Source organism: Pelobates fuscus, chromosome 1, assembly GCF_036172605.1.
Source record: "Pelobates fuscus isolate aPelFus1 chromosome 1, aPelFus1.pri, whole genome shotgun sequence".
Taxonomy (NCBI): Eukaryota; Metazoa; Chordata; class Amphibia; order Anura; family Pelobatidae; genus Pelobates; species Pelobates fuscus.
The window spans coordinates 164,756,286-164,784,218 of record NC_086317.1 but is presented as its reverse complement, the minus strand read 5'-3'; the positions used below and the strand labels follow the sequence as shown (position 1 = coordinate 164,784,218).

General features: G+C 39.3%; 1 protein-coding gene across 1 annotated transcript; it reads right to left on the bottom strand.

Annotated features, from left to right (window-relative positions):
* Window positions 1–389: 389 nt before the first annotated feature.
* LOC134590021 (uncharacterized) lies at window positions 390–21,585 on the bottom strand. The gene is made up of 6 exons (XM_063444373.1): window positions 21,506–21,585; window positions 20,616–20,951; window positions 13,057–13,389; window positions 12,418–12,502; window positions 2,733–2,833; window positions 390–610 (listed from the first exon to the last, which is right to left on the bottom strand). The coding sequence occupies exons 1-6, from the start codon at window positions 21,579–21,581 to the stop codon at window positions 579–581; spliced, it is 963 nt and encodes a 320-aa protein (XP_063300443.1). The 5' UTR covers window positions 21,582–21,585; the 3' UTR covers window positions 390–578.
* Between the last annotated feature and the right edge of the window lie 6,348 nt (window positions 21,586–27,933).

Sequence of the window (27,933 nt, the reverse complement as noted above, 5' to 3'; positions counted from 1 at the left end):
TCAATACCAAACACATTGCAGATCCTATATTATTAAAATATAATATTAAAATTATAAATACTTATCATATAAAATACAACATGAATCTTATTGCTGCTTATAGCTTATTTCTGATAAATTATTGCTAGTTATTATAGCTGGTAACTTACTGGTTTGTGCTTGTGAGAATAATAACGTCCCTTTTATCTGGCGAAAAGCTGTTGGCTTGATCCAGAACATTGTTGAGTGAAAGAGTATGTATCAAAATATATTGTGAAAAGACTGGGCTATTTAATAATCTGTGTTGGTTTTTAAAAAAAATATTATTAGTAATTGCTAATTCAAGATGGAAACACAGTTGATTTGGAATATTTTCCAAGTTGGCCAGAAATTTAAGAACCCTAGTGAACACCCAACAATTCCTAGTTAGTGCGTAACTATGATAGTGTTCAACATACTGCAACTCATCTTGACTAACATGTTTAATACCTTCTATGCAACCATGAATTAATATATAGCAATATAGCTGGTTATCATATTAAAGCCACTTCCATATCTTATTTGTAAAGATGCCTCTTCTGTCAAATGGCTATTTGGGCTCAGCAACGTCTAGAAGATAGGTAACCATTACCTGGTGGAATAAAAAAAAGAAAGTTTAAAAAAAGTTAAGAGAGATTTAATGTTTTGCTCCTTGTCTATGTATAGTAACCCTTGGCATTCTAGATGTTGTGGACTACATCTCCATAATGCTCTTACAGCCATAATTCTGGCAAAGGGTAGATGTAGTTCACAACATTAGGATTCGGGAGTGCCGAAGATTGCCTACCTTTGGTCTAGAGCAAAGATTCTTAAACACATTTTTGTTCCATTGACTTACTTTCTGACATAGTCTATGGAATACCTCTCAATAATGAGTCTCATGAGTACCATCGTCTGACTGGTGATGACCATAAAATATATTTTGAGATATGTGCAAATCTAAATTAACACGACAGTGTTAGGAATTCAAACTTGTATTCATAATACTATAGTGCCCCTGTCCCTAGTTTTTTATAGGTGCTCATCTTTTTCAAATAAATGTAATTTAAAAAAGGATTTTCTTGCCTTTTTCCAATGCCAAGACTTCCTCTGTGCTGCTCACCTCTCCACCTCCTGCAATGTCAACGAGGAGGCTTAGCCTCCTCCCCGGTGGTCCAATCCAATGCTAATCATAGAAGTGCATTTGGGACCTGATTTCTAAAAACTGGAATGTTTTACATTGCATGGTTTAAGTAGACAGAACCACTGCACACAGACCACTTCATTGAGATGAAGTGGTCTCGATGACTTTAGTGTCCTTCTACTATTATAGGAAAATATGTTAAATAGTTGTATTGGTGAGGATGTATTCTAGTTTATTAGAGGCCAGTGAACAAAATAATCAGGGCTAGATTTCCCATAAGACCACCGAGGCCATGCCCTCAGTGCAACAGGGAAAAGAGGGGTGGTGCTGTTAACATTAGTGGTCCTGCTAGCAGCCTCGATCGTTGGTGGAGTCGTAGGATTAAAAGGTGTGCTTGGGTGAAAAGGGGAATACCTCCTTCTTGCTCAACTCCTGGGGCAGCATATCATCTACTCTTTGCAGGCAGCAGAATGAATTGCAGGAGAGCGTGCAGAGATGACGCCAGCGTCATAACCGCACATGACCTCCTGTACTTCCAGCTGCCTTCCGTTACTCCTTCAACATTAATACCACACAGCATGAAGAGCTAAGGTGTGTGTTTGGGAGTGTAGAAGAGGGACACTAATGGGAGGAAAGGAACATGAAGAAGAGGAACAATTAGAAAATGATAAACAAGTGAGGGATGGTTGTATGAGAAGAGAGGAACATATAAAAGAAGGGAGCAAATGCGGGACAGGAGTCATAAGTGGAGAGGGCAACGAATGAGGATTGCAGGATAGGAACAGTTCTGATGTAAAAATAAATTACTAGAGGGGGATTAAGGGAAATATAGGGTGTAAATGGGGATTGGAAGCATAATGCAAACACACACCTACATACATTCACACTAACACTTCACACACACACTCTTGCATGAACACACTGGCACTCTGCAAAAACCCCCACCAAATTCTAACATCTACACTCCACACATCATTTAATAATTATCTTATATAATATTCCTAGCCTGTCACAAAATGTTCAGTTCCTCTCCAGGTTATTATAACTAATACACACTTACTTCCAAGTCACTTACACACATACACACACCCTGTCACAAAGCCCCTACCTCACCACCACTTACACACACGTACACCACCAGTTACTTTCACCAGTTCACCTTGTAACATACCCTCACCTTCCAAATCACTTGCACCTAATCTCCCTGTCACAACTTCCTCATTATTCACACCCACCATCCTTACACATTCACACACACACACACACACACACACTATTTACCTACTTCCATTCAGTCACACATTGCTATTTGGCCACCTATCCAGCCAAATATGAACCGTTCATATTCTCCTACCAATCCCCACCACACCTCCAACTTATACATACATGGCCACCTATCTCCACCCACCAGTCACATATTGCCATCCAACCAACAATCTATTCATATTTATCCATCCAATCACCTACACAGAATGTTGCCTTGGAGCAACAGTGAAGGTAAATCCAGTCCTGATAATTATGCCCTTTTTTCATATCCAAGTACCGATACCCCCTGAAATCTACAAAATGTCCTGGTGCTCCCAATACTCACTAATAATCTTCTCACAGCAGCTGAAAAGCAGAAGACACAAGGCCATTGGCAAAAGTAGTACCCAACGTAGAATATCCCAGATCCCATATTGCCTCTCTGTCCTAGATAATGCAAACAGGATGAAAAAACTGTGAAAAATAAGCAAAAAGCATTTAAACTTGCAATGTCAAGCAATCAAAGCATAGAATGACAAAAAGGTAGTTTCTAACAACTCATGCCTCATTGTAACAAGATTTACAGAAATTATTTTATGCTGGAAATGTAATCTGTAGAATTGTCACCTGAAAATATTTGCACCCGAGTCACTGACACTTAAACTTCACAGGTAAATCAATGATTCTTAAAACATTAAAATCAGAGAATTCAAACCCTCTATTTTTCAATAGATCTCATACAGTAGCAGACAGGAGAATGTTGAGAAGAACTGGGATTTATTTTTTCCTTTCTAATTTGCCTTGATTTCTATGTAATATTAAGAGAAACATTATTAGTAAAGCATTCAATTCTTTACAATGGGCATCTGCAAAATGCTGGACGTCCTCATTCAAGGCATCACGCAGGCGCAAGACGGAGTTAAACTCTATGAAAAGCCAAAAAGCGCCTCAAGTGGCTGTATGGTAGAGAGACTCTAGATGCAGTCTTAGCCCTGAAATGGAAACATTGCAGATTATCTAAAACTGCAATGTTGTCAACTGAAAGATTAAGGGGACAGGGACGCTGCACCCAGACCACTTCAATGTGATGAAGTAGTCTGGGTGCCTATAATGTCCCTTTAAGTATGTGTTTTTGTAACGTGTTTTCACTTATACTTCCACCTCTCTTCAAGTAATATATACAGGTGATACTTGAAAAATTAGAATATCGTGCAAAAGTTAATTTATTTCAGTAATGCAACGTAAAAGGGGAAACTAATATATGAGATAGACGCATTACATGCAAAGCAAGATAGTTCAAGCCGTGATTTGTCATAAGTGCGATGATTATGGCTTACAGCTCATGAAAACCCCAAATCCACAATCTCAGTAAATTAGCATATTGTGAAAAGGTGCAATATTCTAGGCTCACAGTGTCCCACTCTAAGCAGCTAAGTAAGCCATAACATCTGCAAAGGGTTTCTGAGCCTTTAAATGGTCTCTCAGTCTGGTTCAGTAGGAATCACAATCATGGGGAAGACTGCTGACCTGACAGTTGTGCAGAAAACCATCATTGACACCCTACAAAAAGTTATTGCGAAGGAAGTTGGATGTTCCCAAAGTGCTGTATCAAAGCACATTAACAGAAAGTTATGTGGAAAGGAAAAGTGTGGAAGAAAAGGTGCACAAGCAGCAGGGATGACCGCAGCCTGGAGAGGATTGTCAGGAAAAGGCCATTCAAATGTGTTGGGGACTTTCACAAGGAGTGGACTGAGGCTGGAGTCAGTGTATCAAGAGTCACCACACACAGATGGATCCTGGACATGGGCTTCAGATGTCGTATTCCTCTTGTCAAGCCGCTCCTGAACAACAAACAATGTCAGAAGCGTCTTACCTGGGCTAAAGAAAAACAGACCTGGTCTGTTACTCAGTGGTCCAAAGTCTTCTTTTCTGATGAGAGCAACTTTTGCATCTCATTTGGAAACCAAGGACCCAGAGTCTGGAGGAAGAATAGAGAGGCACACACTGCAAGATATTTGAAGTCCAGTGTGAAGATTCCACAGTCTGTGTTGATTTGGGGAGCCATGCCATCTGCTGGTGTTGGTCCACTGTGCTTCATTAAGTCCAACGCAGCTGTCTACTAGGAGATTTTGGAGCACTTCATGTTCTGCAGACGAGCTTTATGGGGATGCTGACTTCATTTTCCAGCAGGACTTGGCACCTGCCCACACTGCCAAAAGCACCAAAGCCTGGTTCAATGACCGTGGAATTACTGTGCTTGATTGGCTAGCAAACTTGCCTGACCTGAACCCCATAGAGAATATATGGGGCATTGCCAAGAGAAAGATGAGAGACATGAGACCGAACAATGCAGAGGAGCTGAAGGGCGCTATTGAAACATCCAGGTCTTCCATAACACCTCAGCAGTGCCACAGGCTGATAGCTTCCATGCCACGCCGCATTGAGGCAGTAATTGCTGCAAAAGGGGCCCAAACCAAGTACTGAGTCCATATGCATGCTTATACTTTTCAGAGGTCTGATATTGTTCTATGTACACCTTGTTTTATTGATTGCATGTAATATTCTAATTTACTGAGGTTGTGGATTTGGGGTTTTCATGAGCTGTAAGCCATAATCATCGCACTTATGACAAATCACGTCTTGAACTATCTTGCTTTGAATGTAATGCGTCTATCTCATATATTAGTTTCCCCTTTTACGTTGCATTACTGAAATAAATAAACTTTTGCACGATATTCTAATTTTTGAGTATCACCTGTATTGCTAATATATTGCTTTTTTGGTTTATGTATTAATCATTTTTGGTGCAACCTTAATTTTTTTTTTTTTTTTTATGTTTTCTTAACAAAGTGAATTTGGGGCATGTATATGCTGCCTTTACAGCCTTGCTGTTGAAATCAGGAGAAGCAGCAATGATTACATTTAGCTATCCCCCTGTTCTTAGTGACAGACAACCATAACTGAATCTGAGTCTGGTGTCAGCATTCTCAAAAACAGCATGTATACATTTGTCATGCTGCAGAGACAGCATTTAGACACCAAGACCACTTCATTAAATTGTAGTTATATAGATTCTTAGAATGCTTACACCATTTGCTCTTGACCCACGAGTCGTGTTCCCAAGCAATTTTATTGGGTCTGTACTGATTGATACAGGCACATATTGTCTTTCTCTGTTCCATGGAAATTCCTCTGACATTAGAACCAATCTTATGAAAGTGTTAACTGAATGTATAGGTGTATTGGAAGAAAGGGTCAATGAAGAAATGTATAATTGAAGAAAGAAGTACCACGCTAATGCCATGTACATATTTGGGTCCATATAAAAAAGGACTAAGAACCGCTGGTCTACATGTACGAAGGATTCTGTGTTTTGTTTTTCTAACTATGTTATTTTTTTTTCTGTTAAGATCAGTCATTCTAAAGAGAATCACTTTCTTTCCATTGAAGTTTTAAAAAAAGCATAGTAAATATAGAAAGTTGTGTACTAAAGTACAGTAAAAATAGGAAGTACATTGAAGTCAAAGAGTGCAATCCAGCATTGATCTAGTGACATAAAAACCTTTTTAAATTGAAAAATATATCAAAACATAATCTAAGAAAGTAGATCATTATCAAACCACTGCTTAGAAGGCATGTACGATGATAAAAAAATAAATAAATCATACTATCTAGCAGTGGTGACTGGTGACTTTTTCAAGTTGGTGGGGTATGTATTTGAATATTGTTAATCAAGAATAGGTATATGTCTATATGGCTCTTCTACCTCCAAATATGTGGACAATACCATATATAGGCAATAAACCATATAGACATGTTCCTATTAATGAGTAAAATAAATAGGCTATTTAGTAACTAAACGCAAATTTCAAGTGTAATACAGAATTTACCCACTAGATGCTGCCAAAGGATTGCTTAAAAAATAAATTAGTAGCAAATTGAAACATTGAATTTATGTAAATAAAAAAGTAATAAAAATAAATAAAATAAATATATTACTTTTATACCATTAATTTTTTTTTTCAAAATTCAACTAAAAATCTTAATGCAAAACCATGATTTTCTTTCAGATTTTTAATTGGTGTGGGTGCCTGTCACTATGTGGTATTTGGTGTGGACCTCTGCTGGCGAGGTGTCTGCCTGTTGAACATGGGGGGAGCCAGCCACAGGGAGTGAAGGTGACAGGCAACCACTAGCTATCATCTTGTGCTGACACCGGCCGCGCTACATGTAGGCTCTAGAGGGTCAGATTAAGAGCCCATTGGGCCTGGTGCTGACAATTATGATGGGCCTAATGACAGAAACATAGCGACAGAAAACACTAAAACAGTTTTACCTCCCAAGTGTCATGCATCTGGTGGAGGTGGTGCTGGAGGGAAACTCACAGGATAAAGCAATCAGAAAACACATACCCTATGCCAATTTCTTGCTTTCATCTTTCAATTAAATCCATACCCCCTAACAGCAGTGTACAGTGAGGCAAGATTTCGGTGAGCGGGGTAAAAGGGTGGGAAACTGATGTGAATCACGTAACCAGAACAGCCAAAGGGACAATCATGCCCACAAAGGGGGCTTGTGCACAAATAATTAGATGGTCAGCCTGGCGGCTGCTGATTATGCAGGATGACCAACCAAGGGCATACTGTGCAGACAGCACCCTGAACTTGGCATAAATGTGTCTAATGATGTGCTAGCTCTACACTTTCTAAGGACTGTCCCCAAGCTAGTCCACTCCTCTCCTTACCTTCTTACTAGCAGATAGAAGCACCTATTATACAGTCTGGGACAGAGAAAAAGTGTGTGTAGTGAGTGTAAAAGAAAGGGAACATGCCACCGTGTTAGAGAGACTGTAGCAGCAAAAGCATTTGCATAGCTTTACCTTAACTAATTTCATTGTCAGCCAGTCCACAACAGGTTTGTTCCCCTACATCCCTCTTAAGTTTCCAAACTTAAGAAAGAGCATGTGAAGAGAAGTTTGTGATGCATGTGAAGATTATTTTTTAAATCACTTGACCTATTCCATAGGCAATGGGACTGGAGCTGGAGCTTTATCAGCCCCTATGTTAATCCGGCCCTGAGGTTTTATATAATCTAATTAAGGTAAAAACCCGGTGGTAAAGCAGTGCCTGCCGCCAGTCTTAGTGTCCTGTGCTAGTGTCTGGAAATTCTTAGAATTAGCTACTGTGTGGGAATTCTTAGATTTAGGATATCTCCAATGGTCAGAGGTTTTATTAAAGGAAATTGTGACATTGTAAATTTTGCAATTCTTTTGTAGTTACTTTTCTGTATGGCCGCATTATAGGAAGAGTGGTACTTAGAGTTCAGATGATATTCTTGCATTTTCAGCCTGACATAGGAATCTGCAACTCTTGGGACCATTGTGTAGTGGTAGATAGGAAGACTGTTCTTTTGGTAATAAGGAGTTCATGAATGAAAGCTGTCTATAGGAAGGTTGATGGTTGAAGCACATATGTTCATATTTAGAAAGGGCCTGTTCATTAATACATATTTGTTATGGATTGTATGTAGTGGGGTAACTAATAGGATTAGAACCTCTAAGCAGATATGAGAGTGGTTGTATACAGGTGTCACTAAGAGTAGAACCAAAGGTAAGCATAAACAGTTTTATAACTGATTTCATGACAACGAGGCTCAAACATAGGATTATTCCAGAGAGGAAGGAGGGGGAAGGTTGTGGGGATGAATATGACAAATGTTTCCTCCAGACATTGACAGTTGGGAAAATGGTTTGGTGATTGGCCTAATACAACACAATAGCCCTAGCATTTTGCCAGGATAGTATTTCTAGGGACTCATGCAAAAGATTTGCCTAGGATTTGCCACAGTCTTCTTCCTTCAGTTTTAGACCTGTCAAACATCTGGTTAGCACTGATGCATAGTAGTAATTTGCTAAGTGAGCTAAACCTAAACCATCATTCGAGTTTGGCTGGGTAAGCAGAAAATATGATAATCTGGACTCTTCGTTTGCCCAGATAAATTATGTCAATAATTTATGGGTAGTTGTTAAGAATGTTTTTTGGATGTTTGTAGGGAGAGTCTGTAAGTAAAGGAAATGGAGTAAAACATTAATTTCCAAGATGTGTATTCTACACAACCAACTAAAATGTGGGCAATGCCAATCTTTAAGGCCCTTGGTTACAGTCTGTGTTAGTGGAGGAAAATTAGAATTGTATAATACTGATATATGGACACCTAAATGACCAATAGAGGAAGATGCCAAAGCAAATAGGAAAGAGCATTTACGTATTTGCATTGTTGGAAATTAATAATAAGTATATGGGTGACAGGAAATTTTAGAACAATGAAATAGATTAATTAAGCTATTAGTATTTCCTTTGGCTTCCCGGCCCGGTATGAAGCTAGCTTGATCAGGATGGACTAGTCCTGTCATCAAGGGGTGTATGTGTTGTGCCAGGAATTTGACAAAAACATTTTAAATCAATTTTAATAAGGGGTCTTTCCCAATGTTTGAAGCAGGTCTAATCATAATGAGATCCTAGACATTGGCCTAGGGCCCAGGGCTTAGAAAGGGGCCCCCAGAACTACAAATTTGCTTTCTCCCTATGTGAGTAATAAAGGGGCATCCCAAACTGGTAACCTGCATAAGCAGAATATTACCCATGAATTTCATAACTTTCAGTGACATTGTGGATTCAGTTCTGGAAGTGAAATTGTTTGCATATCCACCTTTGGAGGGGGGAGAGGGGGGGGGGGGGGGGGAAATCACATCTAAAATCATACAGCGTGTTATAAAATTTAGTAAAGAAAATGGGGAATGAGTGGATTTATGATTTATCTCAAGTTTCTGAATCTCTGATAGGAGTTCCTGTACCTTTTGAGTATGTTTTTTTTAATATATATTTGGTTCTTAGTTTGAACAGTTGTAGTGGAAATATCAGAGAGGTATAGTTTTCTAGGAAAAAGAGATCATTCAACCTCCAATGGATATCTGAAAAGGGGAGTGTTGTTAAAGATATGGAAATAGACTAAAGAGTCAAGATTAATTATAGGGAAATATTCAGGTGAAAGTAAACTATGTTGGGAATTTTGGGTAAGAACAACATATCTAGAATTTATTTTGGAGACCAGTGAGTGGAGTGTTGGGCAGAACTATCCAAAGAGACATTTCAAGTCACATTACAATCACTCCCTAGTAAAACAATCCCTTCGCTAAATTGTCCTAACATGCATTACATTTTACATAGCATTATCATCTGTTAGGCATGTAGATATCAAGAATAACCATATTATTAACAAACAGACCTTTAACTAAACGGAATCTTCACTGAGTATCTCTCAAATGTTCCTGATAAGTAAAGTGAAGGTGAGCTAAAAGTAATATGGCCACTCCCCATAATTGTGACTCTGAAACATTACTAAAATAGCTGGTTGGGTATTTTGAGCTTTCGAGAGTCCGTCAAAATTGTGGACTCTTCTTGCAATATGCCTGATGTCAGCGCTCATCGCATCACATTTTTGCTAAAAAGCAGACCCCCAATTTATCAAGAATCCTTGGAAGAGCTCCCTTAGATAGTAAGACATTAAGGATATCTTTCAAGACCATATTGTGGGAGCCCATATAGCCCTCTGTCCTGTCTGAAGGTGAGCCGTCTTGAGAAAACACAGGAACCATGATTCCTTGCATTTGGCATGTCTCTCCACAGTGTCCTTAAAATATTTAGTCAGAGTGCCAGATCTCATAGATAGAATAGGTCTAGAGGCAGACTGTGAGTTGTGGAACTTCTTTGTATTGCCCATTGATGTTTGATATACCAGAAATATAGGGATTTCTTTACAATATGTGAGGAGCTCTTTCAAGCTGCATCCATTTGTCTCTGTAGCCAACCAAGCCCCCTCCTCCCCAGGGCCGTCTTTAATATTGATTGGACCCTGGGCAAGCATCTGCTTGGGCCCCCTGGGCATGCAATCACTCCCTCCACCCCAACCTAGAGGCAAAACTAATGTAGAGAGTGCCTTGGTGCAAAACAAAATTCAGGCCTGCCCTGTAGCACAAGAGTAAAGAAAAGATAGATCCCCATCTGTCATAGAACTCCTGCGATGCTATGCCAGCTGGGGATCTACCATCCTTGCAGGGTTGTATTTTTGAGCAGTGTTTGTGCAATTGAATGTCAGCATGTTATTGTATAGAGTGCATGTGTGCATGTAGGGGTGTATTTGTATGTACTGTTGCCATTGGAATGCAGTGGTGTACTTGTGTGTAGTGTTTTCGTTTGAATGCAGGGATGTGTGATTGTCTGTAGTGTTGGCTTTTAAATGCAGGTGTACTTTTGTGTGTAGAGTTGGTGTTTGTATATAATTTTAGCATTTTAATACAGGAATGTGTTTGCATGTAATGCTTGTATTTGCATGCAGGGGGGTGTTTGGATGTAGTGTTGTGTTTTAAATGCATATGTACATTTGTGTGTAGTATTGGTGTTTCAGCAAACTGGTGTGCTTGTATGTAATGTTTGTGTTTGCAGGGGTCTGTTTGCATGTTGTGTGATTTCTATAACACATATACATATGCACATTAACACGCAGAAACACACATAAACACACTGACACATGCTCACACCTTGACACATACTGGCACATACATACACACACACTCATATACACACCCTTTGACAAACAGATACAAGCACTTTGATACACACACACACTGGCACATCCACACACAGAGACACACACACACACACTGACACAGGTATGTACACACACACTCAGATACACACATACATAAAGGTATAAATGCAGGGGTGTTTATGTATACAGTGCTAGAGATGGAATATAGGAGTGTATTTGTGTTGGCATTAAAATGCTGGGATGCATGCATTACCACACACTCAGATGCACACTTACACACACCGACACATACACACACACACACACACACACACAGGTACACATACGCACTGACACACAAGTACACATACACAGGTATACATACACACAGAAACACTGACACACAGACAAACACAGCCAGATACACACACAGCCAGATACACACACTGACACAAACACAGCCAGATACACACACACACACACACATACGTGTACATTTACATATTTTAATCTCTGCCTTCTAGCAGCTCTTGGACAGCAACTCCCAGCAACCTTGGCCAATATAATGTCTCAACTCTGTTCTTACATACCCTGGTCCAGAATTTGGCAAAAGTGACATTTGGAAATGGTGTACAGCCTTTGATAACACTTGATGCAATAATATGTTAAAATACATACTTTTTACATTTATATTTAATAGGGAACTGCAAGGTTCTTCTAGGATTTTTAACATGTACTTATTCCCTGTGTGTTACATTACAAACACCAACACTTGAATAAAAGTGATATCAGAAATAAGCAAAACAAAAAACAAACAATATTTAGCCACCCTCCTGTCTCCTTACCTTTTGGGTACAGAGGGGTGGCTTCCCTGGGGTCCAGTGTGAGCTTGCTGGCCAAGGCTGATGGGAGTCTGCCATCAGCTTTCTCAGTCCCTCTCCCCCACAATGCCTCCATGTGGTGTGTGCCTCCTCCCCAGCGGCACTGAGGAGGAGGCGATCTGACCTCCCTTCCTCCCAGTATGCCACGGGGAAGAAAAGGGATCACAGGGCAGTGTGTGAGATGGGGGCTAGCAGTGAGTATGTATTCAGCCAACCCCCATATTACAGGGGCCAGGTCCAGAGCAGTATTAAAGGGCCGGGGCCCCTGATTACCTCAGGTGCTGCAGGGGGCCCATGGGGCAGCTGCCTTAGGGCCCCCAGGAGTAACTGGGCCCAGGGCAGCTGCCCCTTTTGCCCCTCCTTAAAAACGGCCCTGCTCCTCCCTATCACTTTTGTCCTACATCATTTACATTTACTTCTATACTGTATATGCTTCTTTCTGCATTATACCCTATTTTCGTATTTGAAAGCCCACCAAAAGAATATAATAATCAAAAAAACAAAAAACATTTAATGTGAGCAAGTTTTTTAAATTTTAACTTTTACTTTCATACGCCCTCTAACCTTGGTAGTTGCGTTGCTGGACTGGTGAATGGAGAATTCCTGTTAGTTATTGACAAAGATTCTAACTTGCTTGTTTGTTCTTCAACTGTGGGGGAAAAGAGCAATTCATTCAGATTCTTAATCTAGAGTGTTATTTTCAACAGATTATATTTATAATCCACATTTACAGACTACAGAGAGATTGGTAGTTTTGTAACCTGACACATGTTTTTGTGCCACCTCTTTCTAAAATAATATTTTAAGAATGGCACATCTCCCAAGTGTCCCTATTTGGGAAGGACATCCCATATTTTGGGCCCAAGTCCCTCTTTTCTCTCCTGATGTAATGAATTTCTAGGAGATTCATATTGATGGTGTGTCTGAGTGTATCACAGAACTCCATAACAATAATACTCACAGTAATCTATATTTAAACTGTAATAAATGTGTTAAGGAATCAGTTTGTTCTAAATTAAATTTTTGTTGCATATATTGTTATTAGAAAGTCATGAAAAATTTCTCAGGAGAGCCCCGCTCCTCTCCCCACATAAACCATTATAATAAAAATTTCCCTCTTGTCCATTTGAAATGTTGGGAGGTACTGAATGTGTATGTACAACTCATTACTTTAAAAACATATGAAATTCTATGCAAACCTACCGTTGTTATGATCGCTTGCTGGAGTTACAAGAAGGAGAACTTTATTCAGCAGAGTTTGTCCCCCAGATTCCTCACACTGGTACAACCCATTATCCCACAGCTCAAGTTCCCTTAACTTCATTATCATTATCCGAGAATTTGGGTTATTAGAAATCACAGGTCGTTTCTGATAGTCACGATTTATATTTCCATCTGAATGAACCACCCAGTCACACGTCTTTCCAACCTGCTTGCACCAGATTTTGGACCATCTCTGTTGTTCACTATATGGACAATGCAGCTCCACGGAATCTCCTGCACTTGCTTTGATAACTTTCAAATTGGATGGTATCTCTACATACACAAATATAAGGACAGTTTGGTCAACCACAAATATACACTTATTCAGGCTATGTAAAATGGAAATATTTAATATATTGTTTCTAATACCATTTTGCAAGACCCCTTGCACTTCAGTGAGACGATGGATAAAATAGTCAATATGAGTGTTTCATGCAGTGAAGATTATATCTTTATGACATATTCATTTTTCATGGGGTAGAGGGCACAAAAATAGGGGGTTGGTGGTGGGGATAGTGCCACTATGATACATTATGTATTTGTGCCTGTAGTAGGCGCCTTTTATTACCTGCATGACAGAGATGTGACCATTCACCTTGCATTGAAGAAGAAAATATGAGCATCAAACACCAAATTATTTTCTGATTTACAGGTTCACTTTTGGACTATACCAATAGTGGCTATGTTATATTAATAAACTATACACTTTGTGCATTATCTCAAATTTTGAGTGCGGTATCATTTGGTATTTGATATAGTGGAGTTTGGGGTCTTTGGAGGTGACCTAGATACCTTGAGTGCAAGCACATTTTGGATCTTTTTTGGCTAGGAAAATATAAGTTCAACTTTAAAATCTGAAATGGGTATATTGTACATGAAATTAGATCAAAATATTAAATTAGTAGATATTAATGTTCATGAAACCTAAAAAAAAAATTATTCATTTAATTTATTTTTAATTAATTTAATTTTAATTTGTATTTGTTATAGATCAAACCAAAATAAAATATAGTAAAACAAATTAGCATTTTTAAAATGTATTCCTTCAGCCTTTTTAGAAATAGGTATAGGCGTAATTAACAAATGATTGCATATCATGGAGTATGCCTTACTTTGCTATAAAAGTCACACCAACATCATTAACAGCTCATTGGTAGTGATGTCCCGAACGGTAGTGATGTCCCGAAATAGTTCCTGGCGAACATAGCTTGGTCGTGTTCGCCACAGACGGCGAACATATGCGATGTTCGGTCCGCCCCCTATTCGTCATCATTGAGTAATGGCCCTTTGACCCTGTACCTCACAGTCAGCAGACACATTCCAGCCAATCAGAAGCAGACCCTCCCTCCCAGACCCTCACACCTCCTAGACAGCATACAATTTAGATTAATTCTGAAGCTGCATTCTGGGCATCCCAGGATCGGGAGATCGGCCGCCTCTCCCGCCCGGTGAGCACCAGGCCACACTTGCCACGCGGAGGTAAGTAAGACTTGGTCGAGTTGCTGACTGCTATTAAGCATGTCGGGTCGATCAGGTAGGAGCAACATTGCTGGGTCATCCCCTTCTGGCCTGAAATTCGCTTGTTGATAGCTGCTTAAAGTGAGATATTGAGGGAGCTCACACGAAGTGCGTCTTTCCTCCATGACAGCTAGGCCCCGCCCCCGGAAGCTGCATTCTTAGTGAGAGGAGGGACAGTGTAGCTGCTGCTGATTTAATAGGGAAATCGATAGCTAGGCTAGTGTATTCAGTGTCCACTACAGTCCTGAAGGACTCATCTGATCTCTGCTGTAATCTAATTGCAGTTGCCTGCCTGCCTGCCTGCGTGTGTGTCAGGCTCACAGCGTATACTGTGCCCACTTGCCCAGTGCCACCACTCATATCTGGTGTCACAAAAGCTTGCATTTAAAAAAAATAAAAACTTTTTTGACTGTAATATAATAGCAGTCAGTTTCCTTCACACGTGTGCGTTTCAGGGCCTGCCAGGGCACAGTGTCACACCAGTGCAACTCATATCTGATGTAACAGTAGTGTACATTATAAAAAAAACTAGACATTTGACTGTGAAATAATAGCAGTCAGTTTCCTTCACAAGTGTGCATTTCAGGGCCTGTCAGGGCACAGTGTCACACCAGTGCAACTCATATCTGGTGTAACAGTAGTGTACATTTAAAAAAAAAATACAGGGGGCTTGTTGTCACCTTTCGGGGACCCTTGGTGTTGTACGTGGCTGGAAGAGGAAGAGACCTTCAATGACATCAGTGAGGACAAGGAAGGGGACATGGCTAGCTTTGTATCCAACCTTGTGCAAATGGGGAGTTTGCGGTTGTGCAAATGGACTGTTTGCGGTTGTTTGCGGTGCGTTAAACGGGGAGTTTGGTCTGTCACTGTGAAGCAGGCGTAACCCTTTCACTACCTGATCGATACAACATCATACCTGATGTTTTAAAGCACGTTATTCCAAACAATTTAGGAATGTTAGGTGATTTATGCCCTTTATGGATTAAAACCAGACTCTGCATCAACTATGTAATTTTCCATGGGAGTTTTGCCATGGATCCCCGTCCGGCATGCCACAATCCAGGTGTTAGTCCGCTTGAAACAACTTTTCCATCACTATTGTGGCCAGAAAGAGTCCCTGTGGGTTTTAAAATTCGCCTGCCTATCGAAGTCTATGGCGGTTCGCCCGGTTCGCCCGTTCGCAAACATTTGTGGAAGTTCGCGTTCGCCGTCCGCGAATGGAAAATTTTATGTTCGCGACATCACTACTGCATATGAGATTGCATGTTTCTTGCCATCCCCAGTGCCATCTTGACATCCATTCCCCTGTGTCATTGTCACTGAAGTCACCAGACACTGGACTAAAGACCCATGTGCGTATTAAAAAAATATTTATCTACATGATTCCTTGCAGAGATTATACTCTGAAATTTAGTAATACCAAACACAAGTTATAGAGGATTTTAAAGGTTGCATACATTTAGAATATGTACTCTTCAAAATTGTATCATGGGTGTACCTAAAGGAGATCAATTTACCCTGTTTCCGTGTTATCGTAAAAAATGGGAATTGGTGGCACACCTAGGACTTGCATTTCTAAGTAGTAGTGCTGCCATAAAACCAAATTATATACAAAATAACTATAATTAACTGTATTCCATGTAATTATAAAACATATTTTGGTTCACCTGTATGTGACTACTATTATTTTAGGTGTGTTTTTCTATATACAATGGCTTGGTTTAATATACTTGAGAAATATACAGGGTTAATCAGTAGAGTGAGAATTGTTGAGAATTCAAAATTAATTTCAAATTTAAGGTCAAAATAGCGAAACTGAAGACGATTATTTTGAATATTTTTACCTAAAGTTTGAAATTCACTTTGAATTCACAGCAATTCTTAATTTAGTGAATAACACTGGAAGTAATTGAGTGGAAGTAGCATTTGATGAAATAATTTGTTGAAGTTGTAATATGTTAGCTGAAGGATTCCTTTGAGGATCCACATATTCCAATAATTGGTAATACTGAGCCAGGCTGGTCTGTATACAGTCAAAGTAGACTTACAGACAATTGAAGGTATGACAAGGGCTTTCAGATGCCCAGATAACACTTGATAGTCAGAACCTCCCACACATCATTAGTTATCTTTATTATTTAACATAAATAGGAAATCTACAAATTTGTATGTATTATATATATTATATATATTTTTTTATTTTTTATGCACTATATATAGATAACGGAAAATAAAAACAAATACTAATACATTTCCTTATGTAAATGTTTATCAGGGTGTGCCTAAAACACATCAGAAATATTCTAGTATTTTTAAACTACCAAAGAGACTGTTGAGCATATCCCATAAATCATTGGCCATGTCTAGTTCAGCACTTGGCAGACGTTTTATTCACTATAAGAAACCAAAACTTCTGAGCAAATAAAGAAAACCACACTGTAATGCATTGTGGGGTCCTCTCTAGCCCCCTGAGTATCCTTCTTCATCCAGTTCCTTTGACTTTCCCTTCTGTGCCTTGTACATGCCTACATTTGTGTACCCCTCTCCATGCACCCTATATGTGTCTCTCTTCAATACCCCAATGTTGTGCCCTTCTCCATACCCTTAGCATGTGCCCATCTCAATGCTCTCTTTGAGTGTCCATATCCATGTCCTTCTTGTTTGCCCATCTATATGCCATCCTTCATTCTAATCTACATGCAATCACTGTGATACCATCTCCATGCCCTCCTTATTTTGACTATCTCCACAGTCTCCCTGTGTGTGTCCATTTTCATGCCTCCATGTGTCTCTTATTGTTTTTACACTCCAGGCTGCCCCTTCCTTCAAAGCATTGTGTTACAGACCACGTTTAATATGTGTTGAGAGGGCTAGAAGATGGTATAACATTTTGTCCTTGCCTCTCAACCTCACTTTGATACCATGTGTCCATCTTGTCTGTCTCAGCTGCCAGGCTTTAATCTGTGTGACAGTGATGTATCCCCCCATGTGGCATTTCTTGCTGTCGGCTGTGGGAGACCATCATCGTTGTGTGTGTGTGTATGAGTGAGCTCTTCCCAGATAAATAAACAACAAGATGTTGTGTAACCAAGTCTTCCAGTTGTGAAGATCATCACTCATTGATATATGAACATTTTTCCTGTTACAACCAATATTAATATTCTGCAACACCAGCCATGATTGAAGTGAGTTTTGCTGGCAAAGAAATCCTTTTTTTCCCCTATTATCTGTAAATAGCCAACTTAATATGTATATGTAACCACTTTGACATCTCTGTATAGCCACCCTACTATACATATGTAGCCGACTTGGTGAGTGTGCATAACCAATTCGGCATCTCTATCAGACCATCTCAGAGACTAAGCAAAATCATTCTGATATGTTTCCCTATGTACATGACAACACGAGCAAGATGCTCACTTTTGTACCCAGTATGTGTATGACTTGACAAATAAAGAATTAAAAAAAAAAGAAATCCTTTTTCTTTGTTAATAAAATAAATATATGAACTTTGTAAAAACATAACACTTTTCCAACTGAAAAAATGTTTTACAAACTTATTGTGGCTTCTGTAAACCTACTAGAGTGCTGTGTAGGAGGTTCTTTATAAGAGCATGATTATCTACTATAAAAAATAGAAAGTCAAATGGAATATAAAGCTACAATGGGACAGACAGAATAATTGTTTGGCATCTCAATAATATTTTCCAGGCTTTTTTGCATGGGTATTTCCAGTTTATATCTAATCTTGTGATTTATTGAGGAATACAGAAATTATATTTTACCTTTCCAGGAAACACATATGTACACTGATCAGCCACAACATTAAACCCACCTATCTAATATCATGTAGGTTCCCCTCGTGCTGCCAAAACAGCTCTGTCGTGTCAAGGCATGGACTCCACAAGATCTCGTGTCCTATGGTATCTCACACCAAGACATTAGCAGCAGATCCTTTAATTCCTGTTGGGGCTCCATGGATTGTTTAAGCACATCCCATAGATGCTCAATTGGATTGAGATCTGAGGAATCTGGAGCCAAGGCAACAGTTTTAACTTTTTGTCACATTCCTCTAACCATTACTAAAAAAATGTTACAGTGTGGCAGGGTAAATTATCCTGCTGAAAGAGGCCATTGCTATCAGGGAACATCATTGTCTTGAAATTGTGTGCATTGTCTGCAACTATCTCTAAGGTAGGTGGAAAGTGTTAAAGTAACATCAATATGAATGCCAGGACCCATGGTTTACCAGCAGAACATTGCCCAGAGCATAACTCTGCTTTCGCCTGCCTGCCTTCCTCCCATAGTGCATCCTGCTGCCATCTCTTCCCCAGGTAAACAACGCAAATGCACTCGGGCATCCATCGAGAAGAAACTGTTATTTATTAGACCAGGTAATCTCTTTTCATTGCTCCATGGTTCAGTTCTGAAACTTATTTTCCCATTGAAGTGGTGGACTGGGTCATCATGGGCACTGTGCCTGGTGTGCGGCTATGTAGCCACATGCGCAGCAAACTGTGTATTCTGATACCTTTCTATCATGACCAACATTCAGTTTTTCAGCAATCTGAACTACAGTAGCTCTTCTGTGTGATCGGACCAGAAGAACTAGCCTTCACTCCCCATCTGCATCAGTGAGTTTGGGTGCCCATGACCCTGATGCCTGTTCACTGGTTCTCCATCCTCGCACCACTTTTGGGAGGTATAAACCACTGCATACAAGGAACACCCCACAAGACTTTCCATTTTGGAGATGCTCTGTCCCAGTTATCTATCCATCACTATTTGGCCCTTGTCAAAGCCACTCAGATCTTTTTGATTGCCCATTTTACAAGCTTTCAACACATACAATTCAAGAACTCACTGTTCACTTGCTTACTTGGTGAATTAGGCATATAACAAGGAAATATAACAAGGGAATTTGTGGTGTGTGATTTTGCAGGATTCGGAAGGGTTTAATGTTTATACAACATGCTTTGCCCACTTGACTACCAGACTTGGTCATGCCCACCAGAAAGCAACATCCCCTCCCTGAGAGGCAAGAAAGGAGGGCAAAATAAGCATTTTTTTGGGGGGGGGAAATTACAAAGAAATGATAATCCTGAAACAATCCATTATTTTCCCCTAAACATGTTACACACTTACTACTCATTGGCCCTCCAAATAACCGCATTGCCCCTAAGCAGTCTGTAATGAATGCTGCTGTCAGGCTCATCTTTCTGACTGACCGCTACTCCCACACCTCACCCCCTTGCCAATCATTACATTCGCTTCCTGTACCCTTCAGGATCCAATTCAAACTGCTGACTCTGACTTACATAGCCCTCAATAAATCTAACCCCCGCTACATTTCCTCTTTACTCAACAAACACATCCCTTCTTGTTCCCTTCGCTCTACGAACGACCTTGTCCTGACATCTGGTTGTCCCTGCATTGCCAACTCTCCACCTGCATGATTTTTCATGGACTGTGCTGTTTACTTGGAATTCTCTACCCAGTGTCATCAGACTCCCTCCTAGATTCCAATCCTTTAAGAATTCACTGAAAGCACACTTCTTTAGGAAATCTTAAGATTTTCCTGGGTGATGCTTCTCTCGTAACAATTGTCCTCCTCAGTTTCCTTGCCTCCATTGCTCAGCTCACTCCTTCTACTGTTGCACACACCACTTTTTCTGGCTTATTTTGACACAGGCATTTTATCCATTGATCTCTCCTCCCCTGTGACATGCTGTTGCTTCTCTTGTGCTTCTTGACCCTTTCCTCATAGACTGTAAGCTTGTTTGAGCTTGGCCTCCTTCACCTCTTGTCTGTCTTATATTCTGTATGTCAATACATATCAAATATCCCCATTCTATAACATGTTAGGGCTAAATAAACACTCTATTAATAATACTTTATCTTTTATATCACATCCATTACATTACAGTGACTTGACTAATTTGTCTCTTACTACTTTACCCTTCATAGCTACTTTTGCTCACCTTCCACCACTTGTAACAAGATGCTTTCTATGACCTCGTAATTTTGTCCTGTCCACCTCTGCCACTTGTACAGGCCAGTATCATAAGGCTGTACCTGCATCATATTCACTGTAAACAACATGGCTTCTCCTAATTTCTGGGTCATTGTTACTCGTCTTTTTTGCGTATGTCTTGTCATCCATCTTGAGCTCATAACATTAAGGCAATCCATCTCAGACATCTGACGACACCAGTTGATCACCGAATTAATTTGCATATCTCTACAATATTGACAAGTAATGTTCAGTGATTCCCCAGGTATGGCATGGACTTCACGTAAAAATGAGCTAGAGGAACCTGGACAGAAGCATCAGGGCAGTAAGATGCATGTAGTCACAGAGACAGCATAGATACATAACAGACAACAAATTGCTTCAGAGCTTAATGTATAGATAATGAAAAATGCATGTGATATGGTTTGCTGTGCATTTAATAGAACTACACAACAAAATATAAACAGCCATTGTCCAATCAAATTGTAGGTCATCTACACAAAAACAAAACAACAAATACAACCAGACAACATAGGCAACATAATAAAATGACACAGCTTGCTTACTCAAGAAATTGCATTGTGAAGAGTGAACATTATAATCATTAGGGTTAAATTGCACAAAATTGTAATTTTGCCTTCTAGAAAATGTGTCTTCCTAGTGATATCAAATGTTTTCTAGTATTGCACAAATTAAGAATATTTATGTATAAATAACAACTACTCGGTTTACGCAATAAAAAATAGTTCTTAGACTCTGGATGATGGCTGATGAGATGTAACAACCCAAAGAAAGATTCCAAAGAGTAAATCAATGGTGTTAAATAATTACAGAGAGTTAGTCAAACAATCCACTTACTTTGTATCCATAAGACAAGGAGAAGATGGAGTACAACAGGACCCCTTAGTGTGATGGTGAAAACAGGCACAAGCATCTTACTTCATGCTACAAAAACGAGGTAAACAGAGATAGACTGAGAACCCAGTGTGACAATATCCTATCGTATGAGCAATGTTCGTTCCTTGTCCTATATTACAGGAAGATGTGGATGTGTCTGATAACCATGGCAAGGAAATAGTTTGTCAGAATGGTAACTCATTAGGACTCACACAGAAAATACACACAGGAGTATTTACTAAAGTGAGAATTTTTGGGAATTCAAAGTGAATTTGAAATTAAAAGCTGCAGTAAGTTAGCTGGAAGCATAGCTGACTTACATAAATTTTCACATTTGTCTATTTTGGCCTTACCTTAAAGTTAACTTTAAATTTCTGACAGTTTTCACTTTAGTGAATAGTGCTTAGAACTATGGGTTTAGGAATGCTTCACTTTTATTCAAATTCGTTAAAATTCACACTTAGCAAAAACTATTTCTCTGAATCAAATATTTCTCATATTAACGGCAAATTCCATGTTGGCTTCATGTCCTATTGGTTATACCGGTCTCAGTAATTATGAAAGAGAAGTCTCATAGAACCACATATACTCTCTAATAGTACTACACGCCTGTAGAGTCTTCTCTATGATCTGCACCAGGGCCCACACGCTGTGGGGGTTCATTGTGTGGCCCATGCACTTTGAGCCACCCAATGGGTATTTCTAAACAGGCATCTGTTTCATCAGCCAGTGCACTGCTGGGAGGAAGCGAGTGCCTATCAATTACTCCCAGATACATATAGAGAGCCTACACAGGGAGGAGTAGAGAGTAGGAGGCAGAAACCCAGCTCCATCCAGATGCACACTCCCATCAGACTCAATTATGAGCTGGAGCCCAGATAAGCCACCCTACTGCAGAGAAAAACTATGTTAACAGGAGGGTAGTTAAAAACATAAACAATATGACATCATATATGACATGTGTATCTGTATCCGTGTGTCAGTCTGTTTAAGTGTGTTCCAGTATGTTTTATGTGTGTGTGTGTGAATGTGAGTATGTGTTAGTGTGTATCTCTGTGTGTTTCTCAATGTGTATGTATATATGTGCATACATCCCAGTAATGAAACCACATTACATTACATACACACCCTTGCAGTCAAATGCATGCTCTTACATTCAAACACCAATACTACACACAAATGTACACCAGCGTTTAAAAGTCAACACTACATACAAACACACCAATCCATTTAAATGCAAACATTACAAACAAACACACCAATCCATTTAAATGCAAACATTACAAACAAACACACCCCTGTGGTAAATGCCACAATTATATAAAAACACCCCCTTATTCAAACAATAACATTACACACAAAAGTCCACTTGCACTTAAAAGCTTATTCTACGTACAAACACACCCCTGCACTCAAACACAAATTGCATTCCAATGGAAATGGTACACACAAATACATCCCTTACTTCACACACATAGCCATACAAAAACATGATTACATTCAAACTCATTCAAACATAGAGTTGTGGGAGTTGTACAACAGATGTGGATCTACCTTTTGGCCACCCTCGCGCCATAGTGGGGCCCAAACAAATTTCTTGCACCAAGGAACTCACTTCATGAGTTTCACCACTGATGAGAAGCATTAAATTAGTGGAGTGTGGTGACGTCAAAAGTCATCTGAACCATGGACTTCATTGGAGACAGACTGTTTGTGCTATAGAGACTGTTCTGTTTTTTTTATTTCTTTATTTATTTTTTAATATTAAGAAGAGACCCAGTAATCTAAAAACAATAAGGAACACTCTAACTTCAAAAATAACTACATATACAGATATTTTAAGGTTAGAGTCTTTCTCTACCTCTTTTAGTGCCACAGCAGAGAGCAGTGCAAAACTGTACGGCAAAAGCTTGCTTGATGTTTATTTTCAGTATGAATACACACAATGAAAAGTACCTGTTACTCTTTGGGTTTTGAGCAGGATGTGTCAGTAAAGATATCACATGGCTTGTGACAACCAAGCATTCATGGTGGCATCACTTTTTGATTCTTCACTATTTTCTTCTCCTATCATTATGCAACATAATTCACCAAGTGTTAGATTGTCCACTTAATGATATGTGATGTGAAAGGTGTGTTGTCACAATAGTATTCCTGATGTATGAGAGGAACCGTATGTTCAGACATTTGCTTGGCTGAGAAGAAAATTAAGAAAAGCTACTTCTGGGCAGCCTACCTTTCAATGGCTGCCCAGTGGAACTGTGCTCCCATGTCTATATATGGACTATATATGGCTTGTGGAGGAGCTTGGAGGCCAATCTCTTTCCTAGAGCCCTCTGTTAAGGATAAAACTGGACTCAATGGATATCAGTTGTAATGTCAATGCTGGTACATGGACATTCAGGCCAAAGTTACTTCATGTTATTTTCTAAATGTGTGAATGTATTGATTGTCATTGTGTTTGTTCCCTTTCTCACTTGTTATTTTTGTTCCAGGAGAAAACTTACAATCTAGTCCAAACTGGCTGCTCTTCCCCTCCTTTAAGTATCCCATGTGGTCCACATCCCTTCTCATTGTCTTTACACACCCTTCTTTGTAAACATGGTTCTCTGTTTATACTGGCTGTAAGTTAATTAAACTTGTTAATGTGATTGGTTGATTTTTCAAGTCTGTTGTTATTGGTTGACTTTTGTTCACAGACATGTTTAACAACCATGTGGTTGTCTAAATAAAGCAGTACTGTTCCACGCTTTATAAAAAAAAGTGTCTGCCTTATATTTTGTGGAGGAATTGAAAACATTCTTCCCCTTCTACTGAAGCTCTCTCTCTCTAGACGATCCATGGCTCTACTATTCAGGTAATACTGGAGGAAAAGGCTGGTTCTCTACTCTGTCCTGGAGTGCACCACAAGATCGTCGGGTACCTAGTTCAAAATCAATCATAGACAACCTGAATCTGGGTTTCATGCTTCGCAGAGCATCTACCTTGCTAAGAACTACTCAGCGAGGCAACCACTGATTGCTTAAGTACATAATATGTACTGTAATTAATATAAGTTGTCTATCCATAGAGCCTGCCGTTTGGTTCCACTGATTTTCTTTTTGTGAATTACATTTCCCAGGCTTCTTTAGAAAGATTTCTTTACACTGTCATTTTTGCCTTATTTAGTATTTTCAATGCTATATCTAGTTAGTTTTGAAAGGTGTATTTAAAAACTTCTATTTGCACTAGCTAGTTCATTGTTTGTTTGTTTGTTTTTTTTTTTTTATTCATAGTCACCTAATGCATCAGGAGTTTTCAAACTGGCCTATTGAGTTCAACTCACCTTTTACTTTTCATCTTCATCTCAAGAGTTAGGTCAGAGTTAGTAATGAACTCAGTCCTAAGAGTAGCTTCTGTAAAGAAACAAAAGTGTAGTACAGTGGGACCTCGGTTTACAAACGCCTCGGTTAACATCATTTTCAGTTTACAAATGAAAATCCATTGAAAATAATGCCTCGGTTTACAATTTTTTTTCGCAATACAAAGCAAGTTTCCCCAGGATGCATTGCACCAGGGAGGATTATAGCACCGCCCCCTGCATGCTGGAGCCTGTGGGTAGCACGTGGCGTCGAGTGTGGAGGTGTTGGAGCGGCTTTTGTATCGAGTTTTGGAGCCATTCTGGAAATTGTTTGCAGTTGTTTTGGGACGTTTTGGTGCATTTCTCAAGCTGTGGAAAGGTAGGGAGCTGAGCTTCGTTGTTTGCATGCCTTTTATTGTGTGTTCTGCATTGTGGGTTGGTTTCCATGCCAGCTCATTTTGCCTTTTTCTGACCTCCAGAATGGATTAATTGGTTTTCAATGCATTCCTATGGGAACAAATACAATCCTATAGGAACTAATTTTTTGCAATAAGAAACGTCCTGGATAACGGAATAAATTTGTAAACCAAGGTCCCACTGTATAATGAAGGCTTAGTTATCAGAAGAGATACCCTTGGTAGCATAGGTAGTCTTCAATAGTACTGCAAAACCTTTTGGCACTGGAACTGTCAACAAAATGGTCTGAAAGGCAATTAAAGACTTAACAGAAAAAAACATATACACTGAAAACAAAAGTTGCCAAAAAGTAAGGAAATTGCCTTTAATTGTTAAAAGACAGAGTTTGCTGAAGAGGCGGAATTCCTCGGTGAGCACTAGGAGCATCGATTGGCGGAGGCACTCGGTCGGAGTCCGTCACTCATTCTAATAGCTAGTTTATAGAAAAAACGCATTTGCCCTTCAATAGAGTACATGAGTAGTAAAGTGAATTAACTTATTGTGATTGGACCCTTATTGCAAAGCAGTAGCTTAATGGAAGAGCAAAGAGGGGAAGTTTAGGAGACGTGGGATATACTGTTAAAAATCTTTAATAAAATGAATGAAGAACAGAGCAGCTAGTTTACTTTGATTGGTTGACATTTGTATTTCCTTTTTATATGTGGAACCGTGGTTTGGGAGGGGGGGGAGGAATAGAGGGAATTATGGGAGAGGGAGTTTCTTTTTTTTCTCTATGTGTAGATGTTTTGTTCTGTTTATGTAATTATGTGTATATTCTTTTAAATTATATAATTGTTAATATATAAGCTATTTTGTTTAACTGTGGAAAAGAAAAGGAAAAGAAATAAAGTTTAAACAAAAAATAATCTATTTTGTTTTTGTTCTTTCTCCTGTACTTCTGTACTTTTTCTGTACTTTTTTTTCTCATTTAAAGGAACACTAAAGCATTAGGAATACTAAACCTAGTGTGCATTAACATAATAAAATAAAGCTTTCTACTCACCTTTTTCCAGCGCTGAGGCTTCCTCTGCACTTCTTACCTCTCCAACTCCTGCATTGTAATGGAGGAGGCATGGCCTCCTAAGGCGATGCTTCAATACACTGCTCCTTGCGTGCATCCAAGCTTCCCAATCAGTTTGATCAATGCTTTGCTATGGGGATGGCAATGTCATGTGGCCAAGTTTTACTTGGTCTTTGCAACAGAAGCACCTGAAATGTCTGTCAGTGTAACAGCCACTGGAGGCCTGTTAAGCCTTTCAAGGTAGACATTGACGTTTCTGTGAAAGGGTTAAAATGACAGAACACTGCACCCAGGCCACATTGGGGATGAAGTGGCCTAGGTGAATTTAGTGGTCCTTTAAGGCTGTTTATTCAACAGCGTCCTTTATTTTGGGCAACTTCTTTTTGTTTCCAAGTCTTCAATAGTGACCATGAGGTGGCTATCAGGATCCAGATGTGCAGCTATCAGGTTCCAGATGGAGTGTGTTAAGACCTCTAGGAAACAGACAGAGAGTTTGGCTGTGTTGCTACCAGAATACTCTTCAAAGTTCCAGCATGGTCTCAATTTTGAAGAAGGAACAAAAGCGTACATGCTGAAACACATCTAACTACATACATAGCAAGCTCATAGTAGATAAAGCAGGGTTTGACATTTACTGCATTTATTGATTGAGCAGATATAAATAATATTGACAATTAGTAAAGTACATTTTTGATAGGGCTCTTGAAGGCAAAGGGGTAGAGTATTTTTTTGCCCAGGTCAACGCTAGGTCAAAAAGGCATGGAATATTTCAAAACATGATTGGGGTGTCCAAAAAGTAGTGAAGTCCACTCAATTAAGATGGGTAATTTGTTTGAGATCCCTTGATGGGTGTCCACATATTCCATAACAGGTCAACTGATTCGCTGACGGCTCCACAGATGGTTTCAGCTGCTGTGTTAGGAAGACTTACAAGTCAAATAAATATGTCGGCACTGGTGAACTATATCATATGTGTCAACAGCAGTAATTTTGTCATTCCAGTCCCATGAGACAAAATCTCCCAAGACTCTTCAAAATACTGTGTTCACCATCCAATGAAGCAATTCACTGTGAAAGAATGAGAACTCATGACTTAAAAATTACACAAAGACCTGGACTAACTTGACCCACCAAAAAGGTTCCAATATTCCTCTAATTGTCATCAAACCTAAGCTCATTTGATGAGAAGATTCCTTTAAGTTGTGGGTTTGATATGGCTCCCATCTGTGCTGGATAGCAGTTCCATGAATCTACCACCCTTCTGTGCTACAAACTTCCTCACGCAGTTTCACGTTTTACAGTTTTAAAGTACTGTGCAGGGTTAAATCTATTTGTGTTGCCCATGTGGTTATGAGTCAGTGTCTGGAGCTGATTCAGCCATATACAGAGAAAGACACAGATGTGCACTTGTGTTAGAACAGAAATGAACTAGCATGCAAATATTTGCAACTAATTGAGCAATATATGGGGTTTATCTTAACCATAATATTTTAACTTTTATATGTTTTTTTAATCGATATTATGAGTTTAATATATGCACAAAATATAATTATTTTTGCAAGTCACTAAAAC